The sequence below is a fragment of the Camelus bactrianus genome, chromosome X (genome assembly GCF_048773025.1).
Source record: "Camelus bactrianus isolate YW-2024 breed Bactrian camel chromosome X, ASM4877302v1, whole genome shotgun sequence".
Taxonomy (NCBI): domain Eukaryota; kingdom Metazoa; phylum Chordata; class Mammalia; order Artiodactyla; family Camelidae; genus Camelus; species Camelus bactrianus.
This window is the reverse complement of record NC_133575.1, coordinates 86,065,185-86,089,492: the sequence shown is the minus strand read 5'-3', so window position 1 is coordinate 86,089,492 and position 24,308 is coordinate 86,065,185. Positions and strand designations below refer to the sequence as shown.

Here is a 24,308-nt window from a genome sequence, read left to right as displayed (position 1 = left end):
AATCATGAGGCCTAGGGGAAGATGGCCAAGATTTTGGAGCTAGGTCAGGGAAGAAAAGCCAGTAATAGAGTTACAAGGAGTGGTCAGAGAAGTAGACAATCGTAGTGAGAAAGAAGTAAGGTGAGATTAGAATGTTGAAGGATAAGTTTCAAATAATGCACTGAGATAAGATAGGATGAAGGTGAACAGGAGGTCATTAGATTTGGTTAGTAATATATCCTTGAGTCTAGAGATAGAAATTCAATAGAATGATGGGGCAGAAGCCAGATGTTAGTGTCATAGAGTCCAGTTTGATTCAAGTCCCTGAGTTGACCTTTTCTCTGACTGCATCATGAAGCGTAAGTAATTACATTTGAATAATCCTGGGTTGGCGAGTATCAGTGTTGTGCCAACGGCTTAGTGTTCATTTTAGCAGGAGAGAACAGTTAATAAAGTATTCTCTGTTCATACTTCCAATATATCCTTGTTGTTTGTTAACCATGTTTCTGCTTAATGGGAAAAATGTACATAAACTCAAACCTTTTATATTAACATTCTTATAGATTAGAGATATCATCCATGAAAGATGCCATTCTTTATTAAAAACAAACTAAAAAACAAAAAGTCCTGAATTCCTCACAACTCAAAGACTATCTGCTTATAGACTAAAAAGGTGAAAAGTAAGTTATTCAAAACATCCTGTGTTTTCTCAACTTCTTAAAATGCAGATCTTTGTGATTGTATTAAGTTTACATTTGCTTTTCAGTGTATAGAAGCAGCATGGCACATAGCAGGTGCTCAATAAATGCCATTTGAATGTATCTAAAAAGTTGTGGCTCTTTGTAAAATAATGTTAAGAAATTGGTCAGAGCTTTGGCTCACCTGGTCTCTTTTTAGAAAATATTTTATTTTTAGAGAAGTTTTAGGTTCATAATAGAATTGAGAGGAAGGTACAGAGATTTCCCATGTACCTCCTTCCCATACACATGCATGTGCCATTATCAAAATCCCCCAGAGTGGAACATTTGTCACAATTGATTAACCTAACATTTGTCACAATTGATTAACCTATGCTGACATATCACTATCACTCAAAGTCCATAGTTTTCATTGTGGTTCACTCTTGGTCTTGTACATTCTATGGGATTAGACAAATGTATAATGACATGTATCCACCATTATATTATCAGAGTATTTTCCCTGCCCTAAAAATCCTGTGTGGTCCACCTAGTCATCCCTCCCCCCAATCCATGAAGATCTTTTTTTATTGTTGCTATAGATTTGCCTTTTCCACGAGGCCATATAGTTAGACTCCTATAGTATGTAGCTTTTTTGGATTGGCTTCTTTTTCTTACTAATATATATGGTTCCTCCATGTCTGTTCATGGCTTGAAAGCTCATTTTTTTTTAGCACTAAATAATATGCCATTGTCTAGATGTGCCACAGTTAATTTATCCATTCATTTACTGAAGGACCTCTTGATTGCTTCCAAGTTTTGGTAATTATGAACAAAACTGCTGTAAATGTCTATGTGCAAGTTTTTGTGTGGACATAATTTTTCCACTCCTTTGGATAGATAGCAAAGAATACGAAAGCTAGATCATATGGTAAGGTTATGTTTTGTTTTGTAAGAAAATGTCAAACTGTCTTGCAAAGTGGCTATGCCATTTTGCATTCCCACCATTAATGAATGAGAGTTCCTGTTGATCTTCGTGCCCACCAGCATTTGGTGTCGTCACTGTTCTGAATTTTGGCTATTCTGATAGGTGTGTGTAATATCTCATTGTTTTAATTTGCATTTCCCTGTTGACATATGATGTACATATTTTCAAATTCTTATTTGCTATCTGTATATCTTCTTTGCTGAGGTGTCTGTTAAGGTCTTTGACTCATTTTTAAGTTGGGTTATTTGTTTTATTATTGTTAAGTTTTAAGTGTTCTTTGCATATTTTGGATAACTGCCCTTTACTTGTGTCTTCTGCAAATATTTTCTCCCCTTCTGTGGCTTGTTTTCGAATTCTTTTGATATTGTCTCTTGCAGAGCGGAAGTTTTTCATTTTAATGAAGTCCAACTTAATTATTTCTTTCACAGATCCTTCCTTCGATGTTGTAACTTAAAAAATTATTGTCATAGCCAGTGTCATCTAACTTTTCTCCTTTGTTGTCTTCTAGGAGTTTTTATAGTTTTGTACTTTAAATTTAGGTCTGTGATCCATTTTGAGTTTCTTTGTGATGGGTATAAAGATCTGTGTCTAGATTCATTTTTTGCACGTGGATGTCCAGTTGTTTTAGTACTATTTGTTGCAAAGACTGTCTTTGCTCCGCTCCATTGTATTGCACTTCTTTGTCAAGGATCAGTCGACTATATTTATGGGGCTTTATTTCCAGGCTCAATATTCTATTCCATGGATCCATTTGTCTACTTTTTTTGCTAGTATCACAATGTCTTAATTACTGTAGGTTTCTAGTAGGTCTTGAAGTCAGGTAGTGTCAATCCTCCAACTTTGTTCTTTTCAGTTTTGTAGTTATTCTTATATAGACCTTGTACATATTTTGTTAGAAATATATTTAAGTTTTTCATTTTGGGGGTTTTGAATGTAAATGAGATTGCATTTTTAATTTTAAATTTAAAACTTGTTCATTGCTGGCATATAGGAAAGCAGTTGACTTTTGTGTATTAACATTATATCCTGCTACCTTGCTATAATTGCTTATTTGTTCCAGGTTTTTTTTTCCCAATTCTTTCAGATTTTCTACATTAAAAATCATGTCATCTATGAACAAAGATGATTTTATTTATTTATTTATTTATTTCAAATCTATATACATTTTATTTCCCTTTTTTTGTCTATTGCATTAACTAGGACTTCCAGTATGATGCTGAAATGCAGTGGTGAGAGAGTACATACTTCCATTATTCCTGATTGTAGTGGGAAAGCTTCTAGTTTTTCACCACTAAGAATGACATTTGCTGTAGGCTTTTTGTAGATACTCTTTATCAACTTAAAGGATTTTCCCTCTAGTCCTAGTTTACTGAGAGTTTTTGTTATGAATGAGCTTCAGATTTTGTCAAATGCTTTTTCTGAGTTCTGATATGATCATGTGATTTTTCTCCTTTAACCTGTTGATGTGATAGATTGCATTGATTGCTTTTTGAATGTTGAACCAGCTTTCCATACCTGGGATAAATCCCACTTGGTTGTGGTGTATAATTCTCTTTATACATTCCTGGATTTGATCTGCTGATATTTTGCTGAGGATTTTGCATCTATGTTCATGAGAGATATTGGTATGTTTTTTTCTTTTAACATTTTTAGTTTTGTTATTAGGGTAATCATAGCCACATAAAATGAGTTAGAAATTGTTCCCTCTGCTTCTTTCTTCTGAAAGAGATTATAGAGAATTGGTATAATTTGTTTCTAAAATATTTGATAGAATTGACCAGAGAATCCATTTGGGCCTGGTGCATTCTGTTTTGGAACTTTATTAATTATTAATTCAATTTCTTTGATAGTTATAGGTTTGTTCATGTTGTCTGTTTCTTCTTGTGTGAGAGTTGGCAGATTGTGCCTTTCAAAAACTTGGTCCTTTTCATCTAGGTTATCAAATTTGTGGGCATAGAGTTGTTCATAGTATTCCTTTATTAGCCTTTTAATATCCATGGGATTTGTAGTGATACCTCCTCTTTTATTTCTGATAATAGTAATTTATATTTTCTCTCTTTTTTCTCTTCTTGGTCTTTTAAAGTATTAACATTGCATGTTTGCAGTTATATGTACTTATTTCTGCACTCATCTGAAACTCTCCTTTCCCACACAGTTAAAGATATTTTTCAGGAAAATGTTCTTACTTCATATGATTCTCAAGAAATGGAATTCACCAAAGAGCCTAATATCCTGTTTGTTTATTCATTTGTTTCCCTTTCCTAAATTTGATATATTGTCAGTTCATAGTTCTTACGTTTTGAGGAAGACAATATTATCCAGTGATGGTAGGCTGGTTAATTGATAGGTATGCACAGCCGTCAGTTCACATTTCAGAAATGTCAGAGAGCAAAGTTTTAGTTTACGGATTGTTAGATGGTTCTGTAATTTTCAGGGAAAGTATCTTGAAATGAGGATAAGACAGTTGAAGGAACCATTTAGAAAAGTTTCAACTTTATCCTGAGGCATTTTATCTGGGCTTCTGCTTTTAGATATGAATGAGTTTCTCTAACTTAGTTTCTTTTCAATAAGTTAGCCCTGGTGATACAACAAATTCATATAAACTCAAATTTTGAAATTAAACTTTAGAATTTATAGTATAAGTGTGTTTTATAAATAGGAATTGGAAAGAGGCATCTGGATTTTTAATATGTTTTAAATCCTACTTTTCCCCTCAGGGAACCCAAAATGGTCAACATTTTCCCTTAGAAATATTTCTGCAAAAAAGTATAAATTATGACCTAAAGTAGCTAACATTAAATCTTTGGAATAGAAAGTGAGTCTTATTTATAAACAAATACTGTACTATGTGTATTAACCACAATTTTGTTTAAATGGTATCTTTGCACATCTGCATTTCTTTCTGTGAGCTTCCCCAAGTTGGCATGGGTAACCATGAGTTAGTTTGGCTGATAGCATCAAGTTTTGAGAATGTCCGGGGGCTAACAGCCAAATCCTTGTTTCTCATCCAGTGGCCAGCTATATGAGTTTGGCTAAGTTGTTTGTCCTCTCTGTGTCTAAGTGTTACTCTGATGCAAAATGTAGATGATACATAACCTGCACATTTTCCTGGATTATTGGCAGAATTAAGTAAGATAGGAGATATGAAAGTGCTTGAAAAATTAAAAATGTATACAGTTGTAAGGTATTGCTGCAACATCATTGCAAAGACCTTTTGCTCATATTGAGCCTGAATGTGCTGTTCCTTGTCCTCCTCAGGATGTGAGGGGAGGAAAGAAAAAAAATGTACAATTCCCATTCTTGCACACTCGTCAGTCTGCCTCCTCAAACTTATACAGCTCTAATTGTACCTAATGAAAGAAAAGTAACATTTTTAGGTCCCAGTTGCAGGCAACATTTTAAATAGAATTGGCCTCCGGCATTTTTCAATATAAAATCTAAATAATGTAAGATTGTTATCGGAAATTGTGCCAGGGCTAGATTACACAACTAGTAAAAATCAACCTGAGTCTTAGACTATCAGGCATCCTTGATCACACCTCCCCCAGATCAGCAACTGAGACAGCAGGACTCATACCAGGCCTTGTCTTCAGTTCCAGAGACATTGGTCATCATCAAGGACTTCATACTAGGGCTTGTTCATAGCTAGCAAGCAATTTGCCCGCAGCCTTTTACATGCTAGAGACCAGAGCAAGAATGAATTCATGCAGAGCCCCAGCCAAGGTTGTTTGTGAATAAGACTTAGAGAAGTCTGAAACATTTCCTCCTTTAACCCATCAGCCATCCCCAGGGTGGGTTCCCTGCCCTCATCCTCATCCCAGGTGCTGTTGGGATGCCCTCCAAAGTGTAACCTTGGAGGGCTTGGGGAGGGAACATGTGACCGTGCCTAGTGGTCTGGGATTTATTATAGAAGGTGTTTGTCTAAGAAACTTGCAAAAGGCTTGGTGGAACTCTTACTAACAATTTGAACTCCAAAGCTCTGGCCTTTGCCTGGTAGCTAGTAATCACAGTACCCAGAAGTTCCTTCTTGCCTTCTGGTTTAGTTGCTTTCTCTTGATTAACTTCTTTTTGTGCCTAGGTCAGTATATCTTTTCGATCCTTTCAGAACTTCATGGCCCACTGGTACTAGACCTGTTGCCTAACTGATCTCTCTTAGACTCTTTCCTCTCAAGTAGCACCCCAATCCAGGGGCACATATTAACCCATGGCTGCCAGTGTATTGTTTTTATTATATTGATGATTGTAATTACTTTATCACATATAAATTATAATTAATTGTTAACATATATAACAACTAATACTAGCAGTAATAACAATTCTAACTACAGTTTATTAAATATCTACTATGTGCCAGATGCTCTCTTATATATTTTTATGTATCTTATTTTGTTTAATAGTTACAACAGCCTGGAGAAGTCAAGTATTATCATCATTCCAACTGGAAACAGTAAACTTATTTTTGCTTAAGTTTGTATAGTAAAAGAAAGTCCTTTCTCCAATCTCCAATGGAGTCACCATAAAGGTTGTCTTATCCTTATTTTTCAGCTGGGAAATCTGAGACTGAGTGATGTTATCTAACTTGCCCAAGGGCACAGAGCTAGTTGAACCTGGTGGATCTTAGTTCAAAGCTCATACTTTGTTACGAAACCACTATATTATATTGGTCCCCTAGGTAGTCTACCCTATTTTCTCCCCAGGGCTAAATATATTTGGGATAGTCAGCTCCTTTCAAGAAGCTAGACATTCTGTAGACTTCCACTGTTGAGACTGCTGGTCAATAGCTCTCTTTTCCCTGGGTTTGTAACATAATAATGGGGAAATATTTAGCAAGTAAGTCTCTTTCACCTGTATGGATGAATATCATGGAGCAGATATGGTCAAAGTCTGTAACATTAAGAACTGTTCGTAATACTTTAGGTACTCAGCAGAGGTGATTCTCTTTCTTCAGTGTTTAATACTTTTTAAAACCTGTGACCGTTTATCTTCCTTCCATCCCCTATACCCACCCTAGTCCTCCTTGTCTCCCAGATATAGCCAGTATATTCCTTTCTTTGCTGGTATGCTGATGCACAAAACATGGTTAATCCTTACCCTGGTGGTATAAGAATACCTACAAAATTATCCTGAATCATATTCAAAGAGGGAAGATGATGTTTGACCAGCCATCTATATGAAACCATAGACTAGGGATGGGGGTTAGCATCATATGGGGTTTATGCAAAATAAAGCAGAGAGATGTCTCTTGAATATATATATACCTTTTGATGCCCACACATTTAATCAACTAAAATTTACTGAGCACTGTTCTATCTGTTCAGATCCCAGGAACATAATGATAAAAAAGAGGAACAAATTCTTTACTTACACTAAACAAAAAACAAATGATAAAAAAATCAAAGAGAAGAGCAAGTATAAAAGTCCATGGTTCAAATAGACTTAATACTTTCAAGAAGCAGAGGAAATGCCATTGTGACTGCATCTTAATGAGTGAAGGACAGAATGTTACGATAGGCCACATCATGCAGGGCATTAAAGACAGCAAGGGGACATGGAAATGTTTAGCCCCGATGTACTGAAAATGAGGTCATGAAAAGTCAGATTGAACCAAATTTATCTTATTGACTGAGACTTAAAAAAAATTCTGGCAACGTTAGCTTCTTGGTTTTTAAGGAGACTGTCAGACATCTTATAGGAGAAGTAAATGTTATTGTATTTGATCTCCAGTGGGAATATATTATGTCCTTTGGGTTCTAAGAACCTACATTGTGGAAGAGAGAAAAGCACTAGCTCACAATCTACATTTTACAGTGGAGTTACATCTGAACATCAGAATGGGAATACTCTGATAATAACTTCACATGACACAGACATGGGCATAGTCAGGAGTACTTGCCAGTAATTAACTTCACCAGAAATCTAAGTAGCAGTCATTTTAATTTCGTTTGTAAACCCAGTAGGCGGCAGCCGTCAGCTCTCCTGTGTTGTGTATGATGTGAAAATTCAGTAAGTTCTAGGTAGTATGAGTAGTAACAAACATTTGAGGCCATCTTAGAATTATTGTTTGGTATGCTAATCCCATTTGTCATTATTATTACTTAGTTGTAAAAACACTCGATTTTGAAGTGTCCTTGGCACTTTATGTTTCTAACAGCAGTATCCTTTGATGCTTAGAACAGACATGATCCTGTAATGTCTCACCAAGAGATTAACAGCTGACCTTCTTCTAAGTCTTACCAGGCTGCTTCTGATCTCTTTCCAGTTTTCTTTTGTGTGGTTGATATCTTCTGAAGTCCAAGTAGAGTAGGGTAGGGAATTGCCATGGGGTATACATAAGGAAATGAAGGCAAAATTGAATTCCATATATACTCTTGTATTGGGAGTTAGACAGTTAGTGTCCAGTTTCTAAAGTGGCCTTATGGTAAAATTCAATGTTGAGATTCCTTTATACTGCTAGTGTTGGTGGATAAAATTAATCCAGAATGACCACACTCTACTAGGATTTGATCCTTTTGTAGAAACCCAGAATTTGACCCCTGACATATCTCAGTAAACACCTTAAAAAGCTATGTAAGTTAGCAGATATCTTCTGTATGTTGATAAGGTTTTTGGTATGTATGCAGTAAAATAAAATATTGGCTTAGGAACCAATGGCAAAATTAACAACCCTTGGAATACCTGTTAAGAGATTGGCCATAGGGACAGAGCAGAAACGGCTATGGCCTTAGTTATAGACATTCTCACAAGTTTTCACTATCAGGTTGTCAACATAGCAGTACTTACTATTGGGAAAGAAGTCTGACTGTCTTACAGTTCAGAAGATGGTTACAGCTGTTTTATGGAGCTCATTAGCTGTCTCCATAGCCAGATATGTTAATACTAGCATTTCATTTCGTATCTTCCTGTTGGTTGAAGTAGAAAACTTTTCTGTCGTGTTTTGATATTGTTTCTGATTTCTAGGCAAGGTCCTAAATGGAAAAGTCAATACTCTTGAAATTTATAGAGTACACACAAAGTTGTAAACACCCAATAAAGCCATTTTGCTATTTCTCTATTCCTGCAGAAACTCGACCTATTGCATGAAGGTGTCGATGTCCTTGACTGTTGCAGAGAATGAATCAGGTCTGTGCTACAATAGCAGGATCCGCTATTTGGAAAAATCTGAAGTCACTAAAAGAAAGGAGATCTCCTGCCCAGACATGGATGACTTTAAAAAGTCCGATCAGGAGCCTGATGTTGTGTGGTACAAGGTAACCCAGCATGATGTCAAATGCATTTTTTTAACCTTAAGTCAATGACTGGCTTGGGGAGAGAGAAAAAAGGAGAGATTTTATTTCTAGGTTTTGTTATTAGACACTTCACTGAGAAGAATCAACAGATCCACAGCTAAATAATTCATAGCTATGATTCCTATATATTACTGTTTTTCATGTACTTCCATCAGCAGGTGTCAGAAGCAATCCCAGCCTCTCCAACGACTAAAATAAGGAAAATATCCCTCTACCCCAACTCATGAGAGCAAATGGGAAGAAGAGTGAAGATTTAAGTAACATGTGAAAGAAAGTATTCGAGGGACATACACATAGAAATATTATTTACTGTTTGGAACAAAGGCCCATGGTTACAAGCAATGGCACTTAGAAAGAATAACAACTGTTATCATGGTCTACGTGGTGAGAGCCATTGCAGTCAGTGCAGAGGAGACAAAAGGGCCCAGTGCAGGATGTGCAAACACTGGATATAAGCCACACTCAGAGGTTGCACTGAAGAGAATTGAATGAAGGAACTATTTACAGAGGTGTGGTTAGGGTTAAGGGAACCGAAAGGGGAGGAAGCTGTACATTACCACTCCTAGGCCTACAGTGGCAAAGGGAAGGAGCTGTGTCCCTGGAACGTGGCAAGAGCAGAGCAGACCTGTCAGGAGCTGTGACCTCAGAGGAACATATGAATTGTGGCAGACAGAGAGAGAGTGGGCAGGATAAAAACCCTAACCCCTCTTAACTCCTGCCTTCTGGTGTCTTGTTAGTGTCTCCTCTCCCACCACGTGAATTCAAACAGAAGTCAGAGGGCAGAAAACCAGGGGACAGAATCGATAGTCTTCAGCTTCCCTGGGTGTAGAGTAGGTCAGATAAGGGCAGAGCATGGATCTGGGGGGAGGAAGCAGAGAAATAAACACACAACCTTCCAACTCTGCTATTTTGGCTGCTAGCCTGAGCCCTGTGGTCCTAAGAAGACTGAACACCCTCTGCCCACTCTGGTCCATACTGGTTGACATGTGGTACAGTTTTATATGTGATGGTCACAGGTGACCAAGAAGGTTTTCTGCACAGGCACTGTGCAAATTGTCGGAACCAAACACACAGCAAAGTTGGTACAGGTTGTTTCTATAGGATCTGACAGACCCTCAGTTCCCAGGAGAGTCTAAACCTAGCTCCTACAGCTGTCATGTATTTTTTTTTAATTGAAGTATGGTTGATATACAATGTTGTGTTAATTTCTGGTGTACAACCTAGTGATTCAGTTATACACACATAGATATATTTCTTTTCATATTCTTCTTCATTATAGGCCATTACAAGGTATTAAATGTAGTTCCCTGTGCTCCACAGTAGGACCTTGTTTATCTATTTTACATATAGTAGTTAGTATCCGCAAATCTCAAACTCCCAGATTATCCCTTCACCCTCCCTTTCCCCCCTGATAACCACAAGTTTGTTTTCTATGTCTGTGAGTCTATTTCTGTTTTTTAAATAAGTTGTTTGCCTTTTTTTTTTTAGATTCCACATATAAGTAGTATCAGATGGTATTTTTCTTTCTCTTGCTGGCTGACTTCACTTAGTGTGATGAAAGCCCCCCATCTTCATACCTGGGGGGACTTGACAGTAGACACCAAGAGCATGTCCTGAACTAGGACCTCACATCTCTATGTGAATTGTCTTCCCTTTTTTCCCGTTAATATTTGGACAGATAAAAAGGAACACAGTGCTCATTACTAATAGGTATAGAATATCCATAACTTAATGGGACCCTTCATTCCATCATCCGCCTTGTTAGTATTTATTAAGCATTTAATATGTGCCATATGCTGTGCTAAGCTTCGTCTCTACATTATCTCATTTAACTCTCAGTGCAACTCTGTGTGGTAGGCGCTATTATCATCATTTAATAGAGAAAAACTTGAGTCTAGATGGATACAGAAACTTGTCCAGATCTACTTAGCCAACAAAGCCTCATTTTATATTCAAGGCAGTTTGATTCTAGAGTCCATTTTGTTAACCACTACCCTCTCCTGCAATAGGCCTGGGGCTAAACCCAGCCGTGATCACAGGCACTTCTTTAAGACACAGCCCTGATCAGAGGAGCCCATGAAAAGATAGAATAAAAAGGTTTTATTTCAATTTTATAGTTGAACAAGGGAGGTTGACCAGCTTAAGCATTAGCAGCTAGGAGTAAAATCCAGGTCATCAGCTTTCTCTTACAGTGTTCATTCTACTATATCACCTTCTTATCTTTCTACTAAATTCTTCTTATTTCACATCTCTAGACATCACCATCATCATTGTATGCCAAAGCAATTTATCCCTTGGGAAAAGCTAACCCTCACTCTTTCTTAGAAATGGACCAAAGATGGTGAAGCAAATGGCTTTTCCAGCTCTGTCTGGATAATAACATTGGCTATTCCTATAACATTTTATAATTGATGAATAACCATAGTTATAGATAACATGTATTAAGTACTTACTATATGCCAGACCCCATTTTAAGTGCTTTAGATGGATTAACTCAATTTCTAGAACTACTGTCTTAAGTTGATATTATTATTATCCTCATTTTACAGAAGAAGTGACTAGAGACTCAGACAAGTTAAGTGGCTTAAAAGTCACACAGCAGTTTGGCTCCTGGGCCCTTCCACTCAGCCACTACACTGCAGTAATGGATCAGATTAAAAAACTGAAACCCCAGATTAAAGAGTCTCTGAAACTTCCAGTTGTATTGTTAATCCCACTTCTCATACAATGTTGCAAGTAAATCCTTGAAAAAATGTATTGATGTATTGGGAAAAATGTTTCCTTTTTAACCAATAGTTCAGCAATCTGCCCTACTTGCTTTGCAGTCTGTACATTTCCTACCAGGCTGAACATGAAGTGCTTTTGCTCTGGCTACAGCTATGACAAGAGGAGGGCACCCTTGTCCAGGGTTCGTTCTGGTACATATCCAAAGTTAGAAGTGTATAACGTGTTATCTCCAGTGTTTTAACAGTGAAGTGTATGTTTTGCATGATCCTTTTCCCAGTCATATTTTCAAATGCATGTAATCTTTACGCTGGTTTCTTTTCCATCTATCCTACTATGGCGGGCCTTTGAGGAGTATCCTTCGATGTTTGCATGTAGTCACAGCTGGATGGGAAGGTAGGGGTGGCTCATATGGCACTGGGGCTTGTTCATAAAGATGAATGAATAAGCCCATCTTGGTTGTCCTTGGAATGTAAGAGATTGTATAAGGGGCTGTAACGCCTCTATCTGAACCCTATTAGTTAACAAAAGGAAGTGAGGAAGGGGGCTAAACTTTGAGCATTTCCCCCTGACGCTATGAATGGGGCTTAGACATTAGAACAGAATAGACAATAATGTCAGTGCTGTTAGAAACATTTTTGAAATGAGAGATGATTATTTTCTTTATTGAACTAAGGAAAACACTAGAACAACCTCATTATTCACTGAGAACACTTGACACAAGAACATAGAGTCCCTTTATCCCATTTCTAAACAAAAGAATTCCCTAACCTTAATAGGACATTAGCAATGAAAATACAAATAGATGCCTTGGGGCAAAACACACATTTATGTGATAAGCAAACTCAGTTGATAAAAAGCTGATGTTAATGAGGTCAAGGCTACCTGTTTGAATCCTCCTTTTTCTTGCCGAAACTGTCTTAAGTTCAGATGTTTGCCATTGGTTATAACAGGATGGGTGGGACCTTATGAATGGCTCAGTGCAAATCCATTCATTCATTCAGTATATATTTACTGGGTACCTACTATGTGCTAGGCACCATTCTACAAACTGGGGATAGAGAAGTGACTGAAATAAACCCATTTTTTGTTCTTTTGGAGGGAGTTAGATAAGTAAACTGCTTCCCCTCAATGCTCCAGGAAGGAGCTACATTAGTGAAAGCATCTAAAGAACAGTTCCTACAATAGCATTTCTATCAAGTAAAGGTCATTCGACATAAGTCTGTTTTTAACCATAGATAGACATGAACATCACTGGACATAACTCTGTTTTTAACCATAGATAGATATGAACATCTTTGCAAAGGAAAATTTCAGAACTAAATAAGACCAGTTAATAGTTCCACAGGACATAATAGTTGACAACAATCTTGTCACGATTATTTTCATATTATAGCACACATAGAAAATAATAATATGACCCAGTGAGGTGATTGGATGAACTGCCCTAAGGACTTGGGCTGCTCCAGGTCTCATGTGACTGATTTAGTGCAGACCATTGTGTCTACACGCTAGTAGTTCCCCTCTAGCACACCAGAGTGCTGTGGTTCACTGGTTTGGGAGCTCTGATCTACTTTTTCATAAAATGTAACAATTTTTTACCTAAAGGTGGCTGAGAATAAGGCAATCCGTGTTGTCCTTGGAATGCAGAGGTTGCGTGAAAGGGGGGGAAATCTCCTTTATTTGAACTCCATCAGTTAACAAAAGGAAGTGTGGCTACTTGTTGGTGGCTGTTACCATTACTTCTTACAGATGAGGAAATTGAAGTAGCTAAGAGAAGGTCACTTAGCTAACACACAGCCAATTAGGAGTTCAGATCTTGAATTTCTGATTTCTAGTGCATGCTCTTTTAGAACACCACTCTGATTGCTCCTCTAAATACATATCTTACGCACTTCATAGACTCACATCACTGATGTAAATAGAATGCTCTCTGAAAATTATTTTAGAAACAGTTCCTGAAATCCTTCTGAAGAACTCCTTAATGACTTGAAGGGCCTCAAATGAACCAGAAAGAGATTTTCTCAAGATCCAGCTGAAACTTAGTAGAAGGAATTGCAGTATCATAGGGACCTTAGAGCCCATGGAACACAACTGATTTGTCTTACACACGAGGAAACTGAAGCCCAAAGAGGTTAAGCAATTTGCTTAATCTGATGAAATCCATTTCTCCTTTCTTTTTGGCATTTACTGAGTTTTACAGAAAGCCTGGAGTCAAACCAAAGTAAGTGAATACCTATTTCTGTATATTTAAAAACTGATCCTTTTGACAAATCAAACAGTGTAGAGGTGTAAAAAGTCAGTTGTATGTTCTTCCACTCCATTTTAACCATCTAAGGTAACTAAGGTTACCTGTTTGTTGTATCATTCCACTCTTTCCTCACTGCTAACACACTCTCTCTATATATATTCTATGTATTTATTTATATACGTATATAGACACAATGTATCTCCTTGTCTCTCACTTTTATAAAAACGGGAACATACTATACATATTACTCTTCCCCTCTTCCTATCATATACAAATGTATCATGAACGTCATTTCATGTTGATTATATAAATCTAATTCTTTTTTTAACATTTTTTATTGATTTATAATCATTTTACAATGTTGTGTCAAATTCCAGTGTTCAGCACAATTTTTCAGTCATTCATGGACATATACACACTCATTGTCACATTTTTTTCTCTGTGACTTATCATAACATTTTGTGTATATTTCCCTGTGCTATACAGTGTAATCTTGTTTATCTATTCTACAATTTTGAAATCCCAGTCTATCCCTTCCCACCCTCCACCCCCCTGGTAACCACAAGTCTGTATTCTCTGTCTGTGAGTCTATTTCTGTCTTGTATTTACGCTTTGTTTTTGTTTGTTTGTTTGTTTGTTTTTGTTTTTGTTTTTTAGATTCCACATATGAGCTATCTCATATGGTATTTTTCTTTCCCTTTCTGGCTTACTTCACTTAGAATGACATTCTCCAGGAGCATCCATGTTGCTGCAAATGGCATTATGTTGTTGGTTTTTATGGCTGAGTAGTATTCCATTGTATAAATATACCACTTCTTCTTTATCCAGTCACCTGTTGATGGACATTTAGGCTGTTTCCATGTTTTGGCTATTGTAAATAGTGCTGCTATGAACATTGGGGTGCAGGTGTCATCCTGAAGTAGATTTCCTTCTGGATACAAGCCCAGGAGTGGGATTCCTGAGTCATACGGTAAGTCTATTCCTAGTCTTTTGAGGAATCTCCACACTGTTTTCCATAGTGGCTGCACCAAACTGCATTCCCACCAGCAGTGTAGGAGGGTTCTCCTTTCTCCACAGCCTCTCCAGCATTTGTCATTTGTGGATTTTTGAATGACGGCCATTCTGACTGGTGTGAGGTGATACCTCATTGTAGTTTTGATTTGCGTTTCTCTGATAATTAGTGATACTGAGCATTTTTTCATGTGCTTTTTGATCATTTGTATGTCTTCCTTGGAGAATTGCTTGTTTAGGTCTTCTGCCTATTTTTGGATAGGGTTGTTTATTTTTTTCTTATTGAGTCGTATGAGCTGCTTATATATTCTGGAGATCAAGCCTTTGTCGGTTTCACTTGCAAAAATGTTCTCCCATTCCGTAGGTTTTCTTCTTGTTTTATTTCTGGTTTCCTTTGCTGTGCAGAAGCTTGTAAGTTTCATTAGGTCCCATTTGTTTATTCTTGCTTTTATTTCTTCTAGGAGAAAATTTTTGAAATGTATGTCAGATAATGTTTTGCCTATATTTTCCTCTAGGAGGTTTATTGTATCTTGTCTTATGTTTAAGTCTTTAATCCATTTTGAATTGATTTTTGTATATGGTGTAAGGGAGTGTTCTAGCTTCATTGTTTTACATGCTGCTGTCCAGTTTTCCCAACACCATTTGCTGAAGAGACTGTCTTTATTCCATTGTATATTCTTGCCTCCTTTGTCGAAGATTAGTTGACCAGAAGTTTGTGGGTTCGTTTCTGGGCTCTCTATTCTGTTCCATTGGTCTATATGTCTGTTTTGGTACCAATACCATGCTGTCTTGATGACTGTAGCTCTATAGTGTTGTCTGAAGTCTGGAGAGTTATTCCTCTAGCCTCTTTCTTTCTCTTCAGTAATGCTTTGGCAATTCTAGGTCTTTGATGGTTCCATAGAAATTTTATTATGATTTGTTCTAGTTCTGTGAAATATGTCCTGGGTAATTGGATAGGGATTGCATTAAATCTGTAGATTGCCTTGGGCAGTGTGACCATTTTAACAATATTGATTCTTCCAATCCAAGAGCATGGAATATCTTTCCATTTTTTAAAGTCTTCTTTAATTTCCTTCTTCAATGGTTTATAGTTTTCTGTGTATAATTCTTTCATCTCCTTGGTTAGATTTATTCCCAAATATTTTATTACTTTGGGTGCTATTTTAAAGGGGATTGTTTCTTTACTTTCTTTTTCTGTTGATTTATCGTTAGTGTAAAGAAATGCAACTGATTTTTGAACGTTAATTTTGTAACCTGCTACCCTGCTGAATTCTTCAATCAGCTCTAGTAGCTTTTGTGTGGACCTTTTAGGTTTTTCTATATATAGTAACATGTCATCAGCATATAATGACACTTTTACCTTCTTTTTCAATTTGGATCCCTTTTATTTCTTTCTCTTGCCTGACTGCTGTGGCTAGGACTTCCAAGACTATGTTGAATTGGAGTGGTGATAGTGGGCATCCTTGTCTTGTCCCAGATTTTAGTGGGAAGCTTTTGAGTTTTTCACCGTTGAGTACTATGCTGGCTGTAGGTTCTTTTTTATGCTGGCTGTAGGTTCTTTTTTAATAGCTGGATCATAGTTCATAGGCTGTATATAACCTTGTTTTATTCAGCCGTTCTTCAGATGGATGTTCAGGCTTTTTTCTAGTTTTTTGGTAATCACAGTATTGCAATAAACATCCTTGTAAATATACATATATCCTTATATCCATGATGTACCAGACAGGAATGATCTCTGTCACTACTGTTATTCAGTATTGCTTTGGAGGTTCCAGCTGATGCCATAAGAAAATTAAATGAAATATGCTGTATAAATATTGGAAAAGAAGAGACAAAATAATCTTATTTATCAGTTTGTATAATTGTATACCAAGAAAACCCAAGAGGCTAAACAGCAACAACAAAAATAGAACTGATGAGATAATTTGGTGAAGTAGCTTAATAAAGGTATACAAAATATTCAATAATTTTTATTTTTTCTAGTAATAATCAGTTAGACATGTAAAGGGAAAAATGAAATTATCCCATTTACAACCATGACAAACTATAAAACACTGAAGAATACATTTCACAAAGATGGGAGGAAACCTATATAAAAATATAATTTTATTGAAGGACATAACACATATGGTCTAAATCAATGGAGAAACAGAACATATTTCTGCATGGGAAGATCTCATAGAATAAAAGATCAGTTATTCCCAATATTGCATAAATAATCCAATTTGCTAAACTGTGATGTTTTTAAATTAGACAACATGATAAACATTATAAAGTTCATATGGATGAACAAATGCTCCAGATTTGCAAGGGAAATACTGGAAAAAAAACATTCATGAGAGAAGACTTATTCTAACTATTACTGAAATTACTGCAAAACAGCAGCAATTTAAGTAGTTTAAGAAAGGATACATAGATCAGTTGAATTTAATAGAGAATCCACAAGGAGATAAAATATGTATATATGAGAACTTAGTATATGATAACATTTCATTTTAATGGGTGTGAAGGGGTGATAATGGCTTATTAAAAATGATGTGCACATAATTGCCTATTCACTTGGATAAAAATAATTAGATCTCTGACTCATACCATATTTGAGAAAATTTTAGATGTATTATGAGGAGTTAATTTAATCTACTAAAATGATAGTTTGGGAATGACCATTTCTAAATGTTGTCACTCACTACAATGAGATAAGCTTCCAAAATTAAGAGCTTTGCATTGATATATCTTACTATACATTCTGACAGTTTTCTTAAAGGGGAAAAAAGAAGGTCATTGGAGACCTTATAATACCACAGCCCACATGACCAACATTTTTTTTGTTTTGCTAAAAAACGGTTTGGCAGAATGCTTGGGGATTTCGAATCCCTTTTGGAAATGTAATGATACTACTATGTGCCTTACTTTGTAGCCATAAAATTACATTCAATCTTTAAATTTTTAATCTATGTAATTAGAATTTTCAAGGATACTGTTATCTAGGAGGAACGAGCTATGAAACCCATGAAGGCCTCAGTTTGTGCCCTAAAACCACAGTCAGTGTCATAATATTTAAGACTGATTTATTCATGTTTTAATTTCTAGATATGGCATTAGATGTGGGAAAGCAGTTATTTATTATTTGTAAATTATAAAGAAGATGGATTAATATTGGTGGAGTGGGTGTTTGATATGTGTAAGAAGCACTGGTCTTTGGGGACCTGGATTCTGGTCACCATTCCACTATTAATGTGGATAAGTAATAGAATGCCACTGGGCCTCCATTTTCCCACATATCAAATAGATGTAATAATGTCTGCCACATATCCCAGACATGTTATAAAAATCTAATGACCAAAGTCTTTACTTGATATTTGCTGCTACTATAGGAAGGGAAAAGTTACATAGGGAGCTAGAAATAAAGTTACCTAGGACATCTCAAACTCAAACTGGGAATTTAAGATTGAGGGTTTTTTGTGTTTTTCTTGAAGTCATGTTATTCTGTAGAATCTACAGATATAAAATTAACCTTTCTTACTTGTACAATTTGATGTGTTTTGGCAAATGCATACACCACAAACAAGATACAGAACATTCCCATCACGCCAAGTTCATTCCTATGTCCTTTCGTATTCAATTCCCTCCTCCCAGCCCCAGTCCTCGCTAAAAACATCTCTTTTTTTGTTCCTATTGTGAAGTATTTTCTAGAATTTCATATAACTAATATGATATGGGGCCTTTTGTGCCTGTCTTTTTTCACTTAGCATAATGCATTTAGTTTTTCTCTATGGTGTGATATATATCAGTAGTTGATTCCTTTTATTGTTTAGTAGTAATCCAATATTCCACTATAGAGATGTACCACTGTAGAGTCATTCATCCATTGATGACCATTTGTTGCTGGGTTTTGGTGATTAGGAATAAAGGTCTTATAAGGTTGAGTTTTAACTGTACAACTTCTTGATGTATCAAAACGATATGTTCTTGTCAACTTTTATAATGTTTGATGTGGATGTTTTTCTCAAACTTAACAGGAGTTTGCTGTTCATCTTTCCAAATTGTTGTAAGAATCCAGGCTTATAAAGGACTTCCTATGTATCCTTAATGACATTCAATGGATAAAAATAGATCAAAGTAAATTAAGTTTTTAATCAATCTCTCTTTCTATAATCTGACTACCTTCTATATACCCACTGGAATGATCTTTCAGAAATGGACATCTGATCATAGTATTCTATAACTACAATGACTGGATAAAGAAATTGTGGTATATTTATACAATGGAATATGACTCAGCCATAAAAAAGAATAAAACAATGCCATTTGCAGCAACATGGATGGCCCTGGAGAATGTCATTCGAAGTAAAGTAAGCCAGAAAGAGAAAAGTACCACATGATATCACTCATATGTGGAATCTTAAAAAAATAAAAAGACAGAAATGAACTTATTTGCAAAACAGAAACAGACTCATAGACAGAAAACCAACTTATATTTACCAGGGGGAAAAGGAGGTGGGAAGGGATAAATTGGGAGTTCGAGATTTGGAAATACTAACTACTGTATGTAAAATTAATAAACAACAAGTCTATACTGTATAGCACAAGGAACTATATTCAATATCTTGTAGTAACCTATAATGAAAAAGAATATGAAAACACATATATATATGTATATGTATGATTGAAACACAGTAGAAATTCACCCTGCATTGTAAGCTCACTACACTTCAATTAAAAAAATAATAGAGGAACTGTGCACTGAGAATAATATTAGGGACCTGTTCACATTCAAGGCTTTGGTGGTTTGTCCTTGCCTCAGATAAACAACTATCTTGAGACTTGACCTTTGTACTGCAAACTTCATTGTCTAACAGGTTGTCAGAATTAAATTAAACAGGTCTGGGAATGGTGAAGTATGGCAGTGTTGTCTGTCCAGTAGGAAAGAGGTGATGGGAAGACTGGAGGCAGGAGAGAAGCAGTGACAGCAGTAAGTGTAGCAACCAGCAGCTTAAGGAAGAGATGCTACAGTAATGAAGTAAAGAACTTGGAAGACTTCTGAGATTTGATACAGGCACCCAGACATGGGTAGGATAGCTTATGAGGTAACTTTGTGAAGGATGGCTTGGTGGGGGCAGGATGGTGATCTACCAGGCTTTTCTGAACAAAATACAGTTTCTCTACCCACCTGCTAGGATTAGTGTTGGAGTGGCCTCTTGGGAACTATATGTTTTCAGTGGGTTAAAGTATTATGTTGCTGGGGCATAGTTAACCAATTAGTGAAGATTTGTTTTTCTCTCATTAGTCCATTAGCAACAATTTTCACCAAGCAGAGCCAGAGGTTTGGAGGAGATATAATCCAGGATTGCAAAAATTTTGGGATAGGAAGAATTCTGTGTTGGATGACCACTATATATAGTGCTGCCCAACAAGAGTGTAATGAAGAAACTTTGCATGCCTCTGGATTCTGGCTGCTCAATAGGTAGCATATAGTATCCCCATATGCAGAGTACACAACTGAAACCTAAAGAAGTTAAGTAAACTTCCCCAAGATCACAGAACTTGGGTGAACCCCAGATTCTGACCTAGAGCTGAAATGGTCTGAAGCCAGTTTGCCTTTTCATCTATACTACATTGTCCCAGAAGGGTGGAGGTGGCCTGAAGATAGCATATCCCTATGCCACGGTTTAAAAAAGAATCTCTACTGGGTACAAAAAATCTTTTATAAGGCTAGGTGACAACTTGAAAAGCACTTGGGACTATCTAGAGCTATCCAAAGAACATGTGAAGATTCCAGGCTGTTCTTCATCTGGAGTTATTTTTCTAAGTCCTGTATACTCTAGATTATTACTTCCTGGGAAAAAAAACGAAGCAGTGTGCAGGGAAAAAGAAAATGGTCAGAGTTAATTGCATATAGACTCCCCCCCCCTCAAATTGACATTAGAAAATGATGCCATTTGTCTTTGAATAAAATGAGTGTGTGGGCTCACTTGCCTGCCCCCACGACTGCTCTGTGAAAGTGAAGCAGTTCAGTTTTCATTTTCCTTTCCTCTCAAAATGCCCAGAGGGGCCATATTTTTGTTTAATGACCTTCAGAATGATTCTTTAGAAATCTGAGGCTATCAGAGTTGGAAGCAATGCGAAAATAATTGTGGATTATTATTGTATGACGATAGTGGCAGCTGGGCGATTTTTTTCTTTCTGTTCAGTCTTTCTTCTTCATTTTCCCAGAAACCTTATAGCCCAAGGTTTAACTCAGAAGCAAATCTTATATAGGTGATAAACCTCACCAGACACAGTACGTAATATAATTTCAGACAGACCCTTAAGTGTTCTTTGCAAAGACTCTAGGGAGCAAAGCAGCTTTATATCTAGATGCCCTAGATGATATTACTTTTATTTACTCTCTGACAATGTGTTTGGGTAGTTGTATTGGACATAAAGCAAGCATGTCTCTTAAATATTATACCTGTGAAGTTAAGTGTCAGTTTTTGTGTTTTGTTGTCAAAGCTTCTATTGTGACAGAAAAAAATTGTGTGACAATAAAAAACAACAACAACAAAAAAAGACACAAAAAACCTAATAAATGGGTACTCACTCTCCCAAATCATTTTATGCACATGCACACACACACATAAACACTCAGAGCTGGGGACTGACAGTCAGCATCGATTCTACGTTTGCATGAATGTTGAGGATATGTGTTTGGAAGGTGGGAGTGAGGGTAGGGAGGGGAGGTAGAGGAGATGTCGTATATACCATGGGGGAAGTGGAAAGTGCTCTCAACTGTTATTCATATCATCTGCCTCATAACCAAGTTTTTAATTGTCTTAACTGACAGTTTAAAAATTTAGATAATAAAATACTTCAGCTACTTCAGCATCCCCTCACTGCTATCCCCTGCGTGTTCACTGATGTTTGTACAGCTTTTGGCTGCCACTTTTGTTGAACATTTGAGATGAGTGTTAGAGAAACTGCTATAATATGTAAAAAGTAGTCTGAGGAAACTCTCAAAAGACAAAACCACTTGTCTGAATATTCTTATATCTTCTGCTATTGCTATATCATTATCAGTCTGTGGAAGATTATTAAGCATTCCTTTCTAGTAAAGTCCATCCCAGTAGCAAGCAGCACTCTCTCACATTCCCATCAGGAAAGAATTGGCCTCAAAACCGAAATCTTATTCTCTGGTGATATGTCACTGAACTTAGAAAATAAATGAATGATTTCTCCATTCTGTTACTAGAACAAAATGTGTCCTCATCTTACCTAGCTATGTTTCTAGACAATTCCTCAAGCCTAATTTTCTCGACCTCTTCCCCCTTAGCCTCTCCACAGTGGATCTCTTGACTGTGGGGAGAGAGACTCTTGAATATTATGATTAGTTTTTACTATAAGAAATAATTAATGAAACCATTGCCAGTCTAAAAGCCTATTATAAAATTTTAATAATGCCTAAGACTCCCTTGTTGTATACTATGTTGCTAAGTGGACACTATCCTCTTAGGATGCTTAGGAGAGATCCCTATCGTATAGAAATGACCAGGGCATTAAAATGTCATTTAGTGACTTCTAAGGTTCTGCTCTACTTTTTGTGCATTTGGGGAGCTTGTATGCTTCTCTGTTCTCACAGAATGTCTCTAAGAATTGTCTGCTCTTGGGATCAGGCGTTTTATTAAAGTGGTCCTTAGGGTGATAGCTACGGTATTTCAATTGGATGCAATAAGATGCGTTTATGATGTTTTCTGGTCATTGACTTAACTCTGTAGCTACATATGTTGAAAGCTAAAGAGTACAAAAAAAAGTAAAACTACTAACTTGCCAATACTAAGACTTAGTGATGTGAATTTTTATTTTTCACTTACTAGAAGATATTTTCTCTGCAGGAATGCAAGCCAAAAATGTGGAGAAGCATCATAATACAGAAAGGAAATGCTCTTCTAATCCAGGAAGTTCAAGAAGAAGATGGAGGGAATTACACTTGTGAGCTTAAGTATGAAGGAAAACTTGTGAGAAGGACAACTGAATTGAAAGTCACAGGTAAACATTGATTTTCTTTTTTACCAAATCATGGCAAATTAGATTTTTAAGTATAATTTGGTACAGGAAGTGAGAGTTTCCAAAACAAGGAGTGAACTTGCTGTGAATTTAGAATTGGCTACAAATCAAATAGTTGTGAAGCTCACTATTAATAAGTTGTAGTGAGAAGCTATATGTGGAATGTGAACAATTCATTTAGGGAACATGTTCCCAATTGCTGCATATATGTTCTCTACTTTTATTAAAGGTTCTTCACTCCTTAGGATATCATTGTTACTAAGCATCTCAGAAAAGGTATACTGGAAACACTGTAGAATGTCGACTTCCCATATGTGGAATCTCCTTGTAGGTGAAGGCTGCCTTAGAATGAGGTTCTGTTGGACTTTTGGAATGAAATCTTCCTGGACTGCATCCAAAATATCACTTATACAAAATTGTTCATCAATGAGTGATGTAATTGTGAACTTTGGTGATCCTGAAATGGGGCAACTCCAAATAAATAGCCATGCACATATGTGTTTTAAATCTGAAGTACAAGCGAAGTGTAAATTAGTAATTGTACTCACAGTGGAAGAGAAAAATTCAGGGTATTCTTACCTGGTGGTGAATGTTAGAAAGTAATTTTCAGCAAAAGAAGACAACCTAATATCATAAAAGTTATTCCTAACAATGGGTGTGATGGACCCTAAGAAACTGACAAAAAGTCTACCTGCTATTGTTCCTGAGCAAATCTTGACTAATTTTCTTCTTCATCTATGTGTTTTAGATGTGTTTGTGTGTGTATAAGTATACACACACATTTTTGTATTGTGGAGAATATCTGTGTCATGGTGAAATTTGGCATTATCCAGACAATTGTAGTGTTGATTACACTAATTAACTTAAGATAAATGCACTTGGGCACTACTCGTTTAACCATCTAATGTTGACATCAACTAGTTGGCTAATTGTAACATATTCACAAATTTTCTTCTATGTTGCTTTTGTTTAGGTCTAGCTGACCTTTTGGGGATAGTGCTAAAATCAGTCTACTAATAATGACACTTGCTTAGTAAATTCATTTCTGTAATTCATATATTTAACTCAGTTTTTGATCCCTGAGAGTCAGCTGGGTTTTTTCCCCATCTTTTTCTAAATTCTGAGTGTTAACACGAGGAAAAAATATGTTTTATTAGAAATTAATATATGTATCTATACTTTAGTTCATTCTCTATTCTGATCCATGACAGTCTTACTTTGTAAAGTACCTTCTATGAAGTTTTCAATTATTATTTTGATTAGACTTGCATGTTCTTTTCCCCATGAGCTTTGAAAGTAACTACCATATTGGGTCAATCCCAAATAGCAAAGATCTGCTTTTGATTAATTTC

General features: G+C 36.3%; 1 protein-coding gene across 1 annotated transcript in view; it reads left to right on the top strand.

Moving 5' to 3' along the window:
- IL1RAPL2 (interleukin 1 receptor accessory protein like 2) overlaps window positions 1-24,308 on the top strand; it is a 919,709-nt gene that overhangs the window by 500,779 nt on the left and 394,622 nt on the right. Inside the window, exons 4-5 of the mRNA XM_010963806.3 lie at window positions 8,705-8,891; window positions 22,785-22,938. Of these exons, the coding sequence (XP_010962108.2) occupies window positions 8,705-8,891; window positions 22,785-22,938 (341 nt within the window). The remainder of the gene's footprint in view (window positions 1-8,704; window positions 8,892-22,784; window positions 22,939-24,308) is intronic.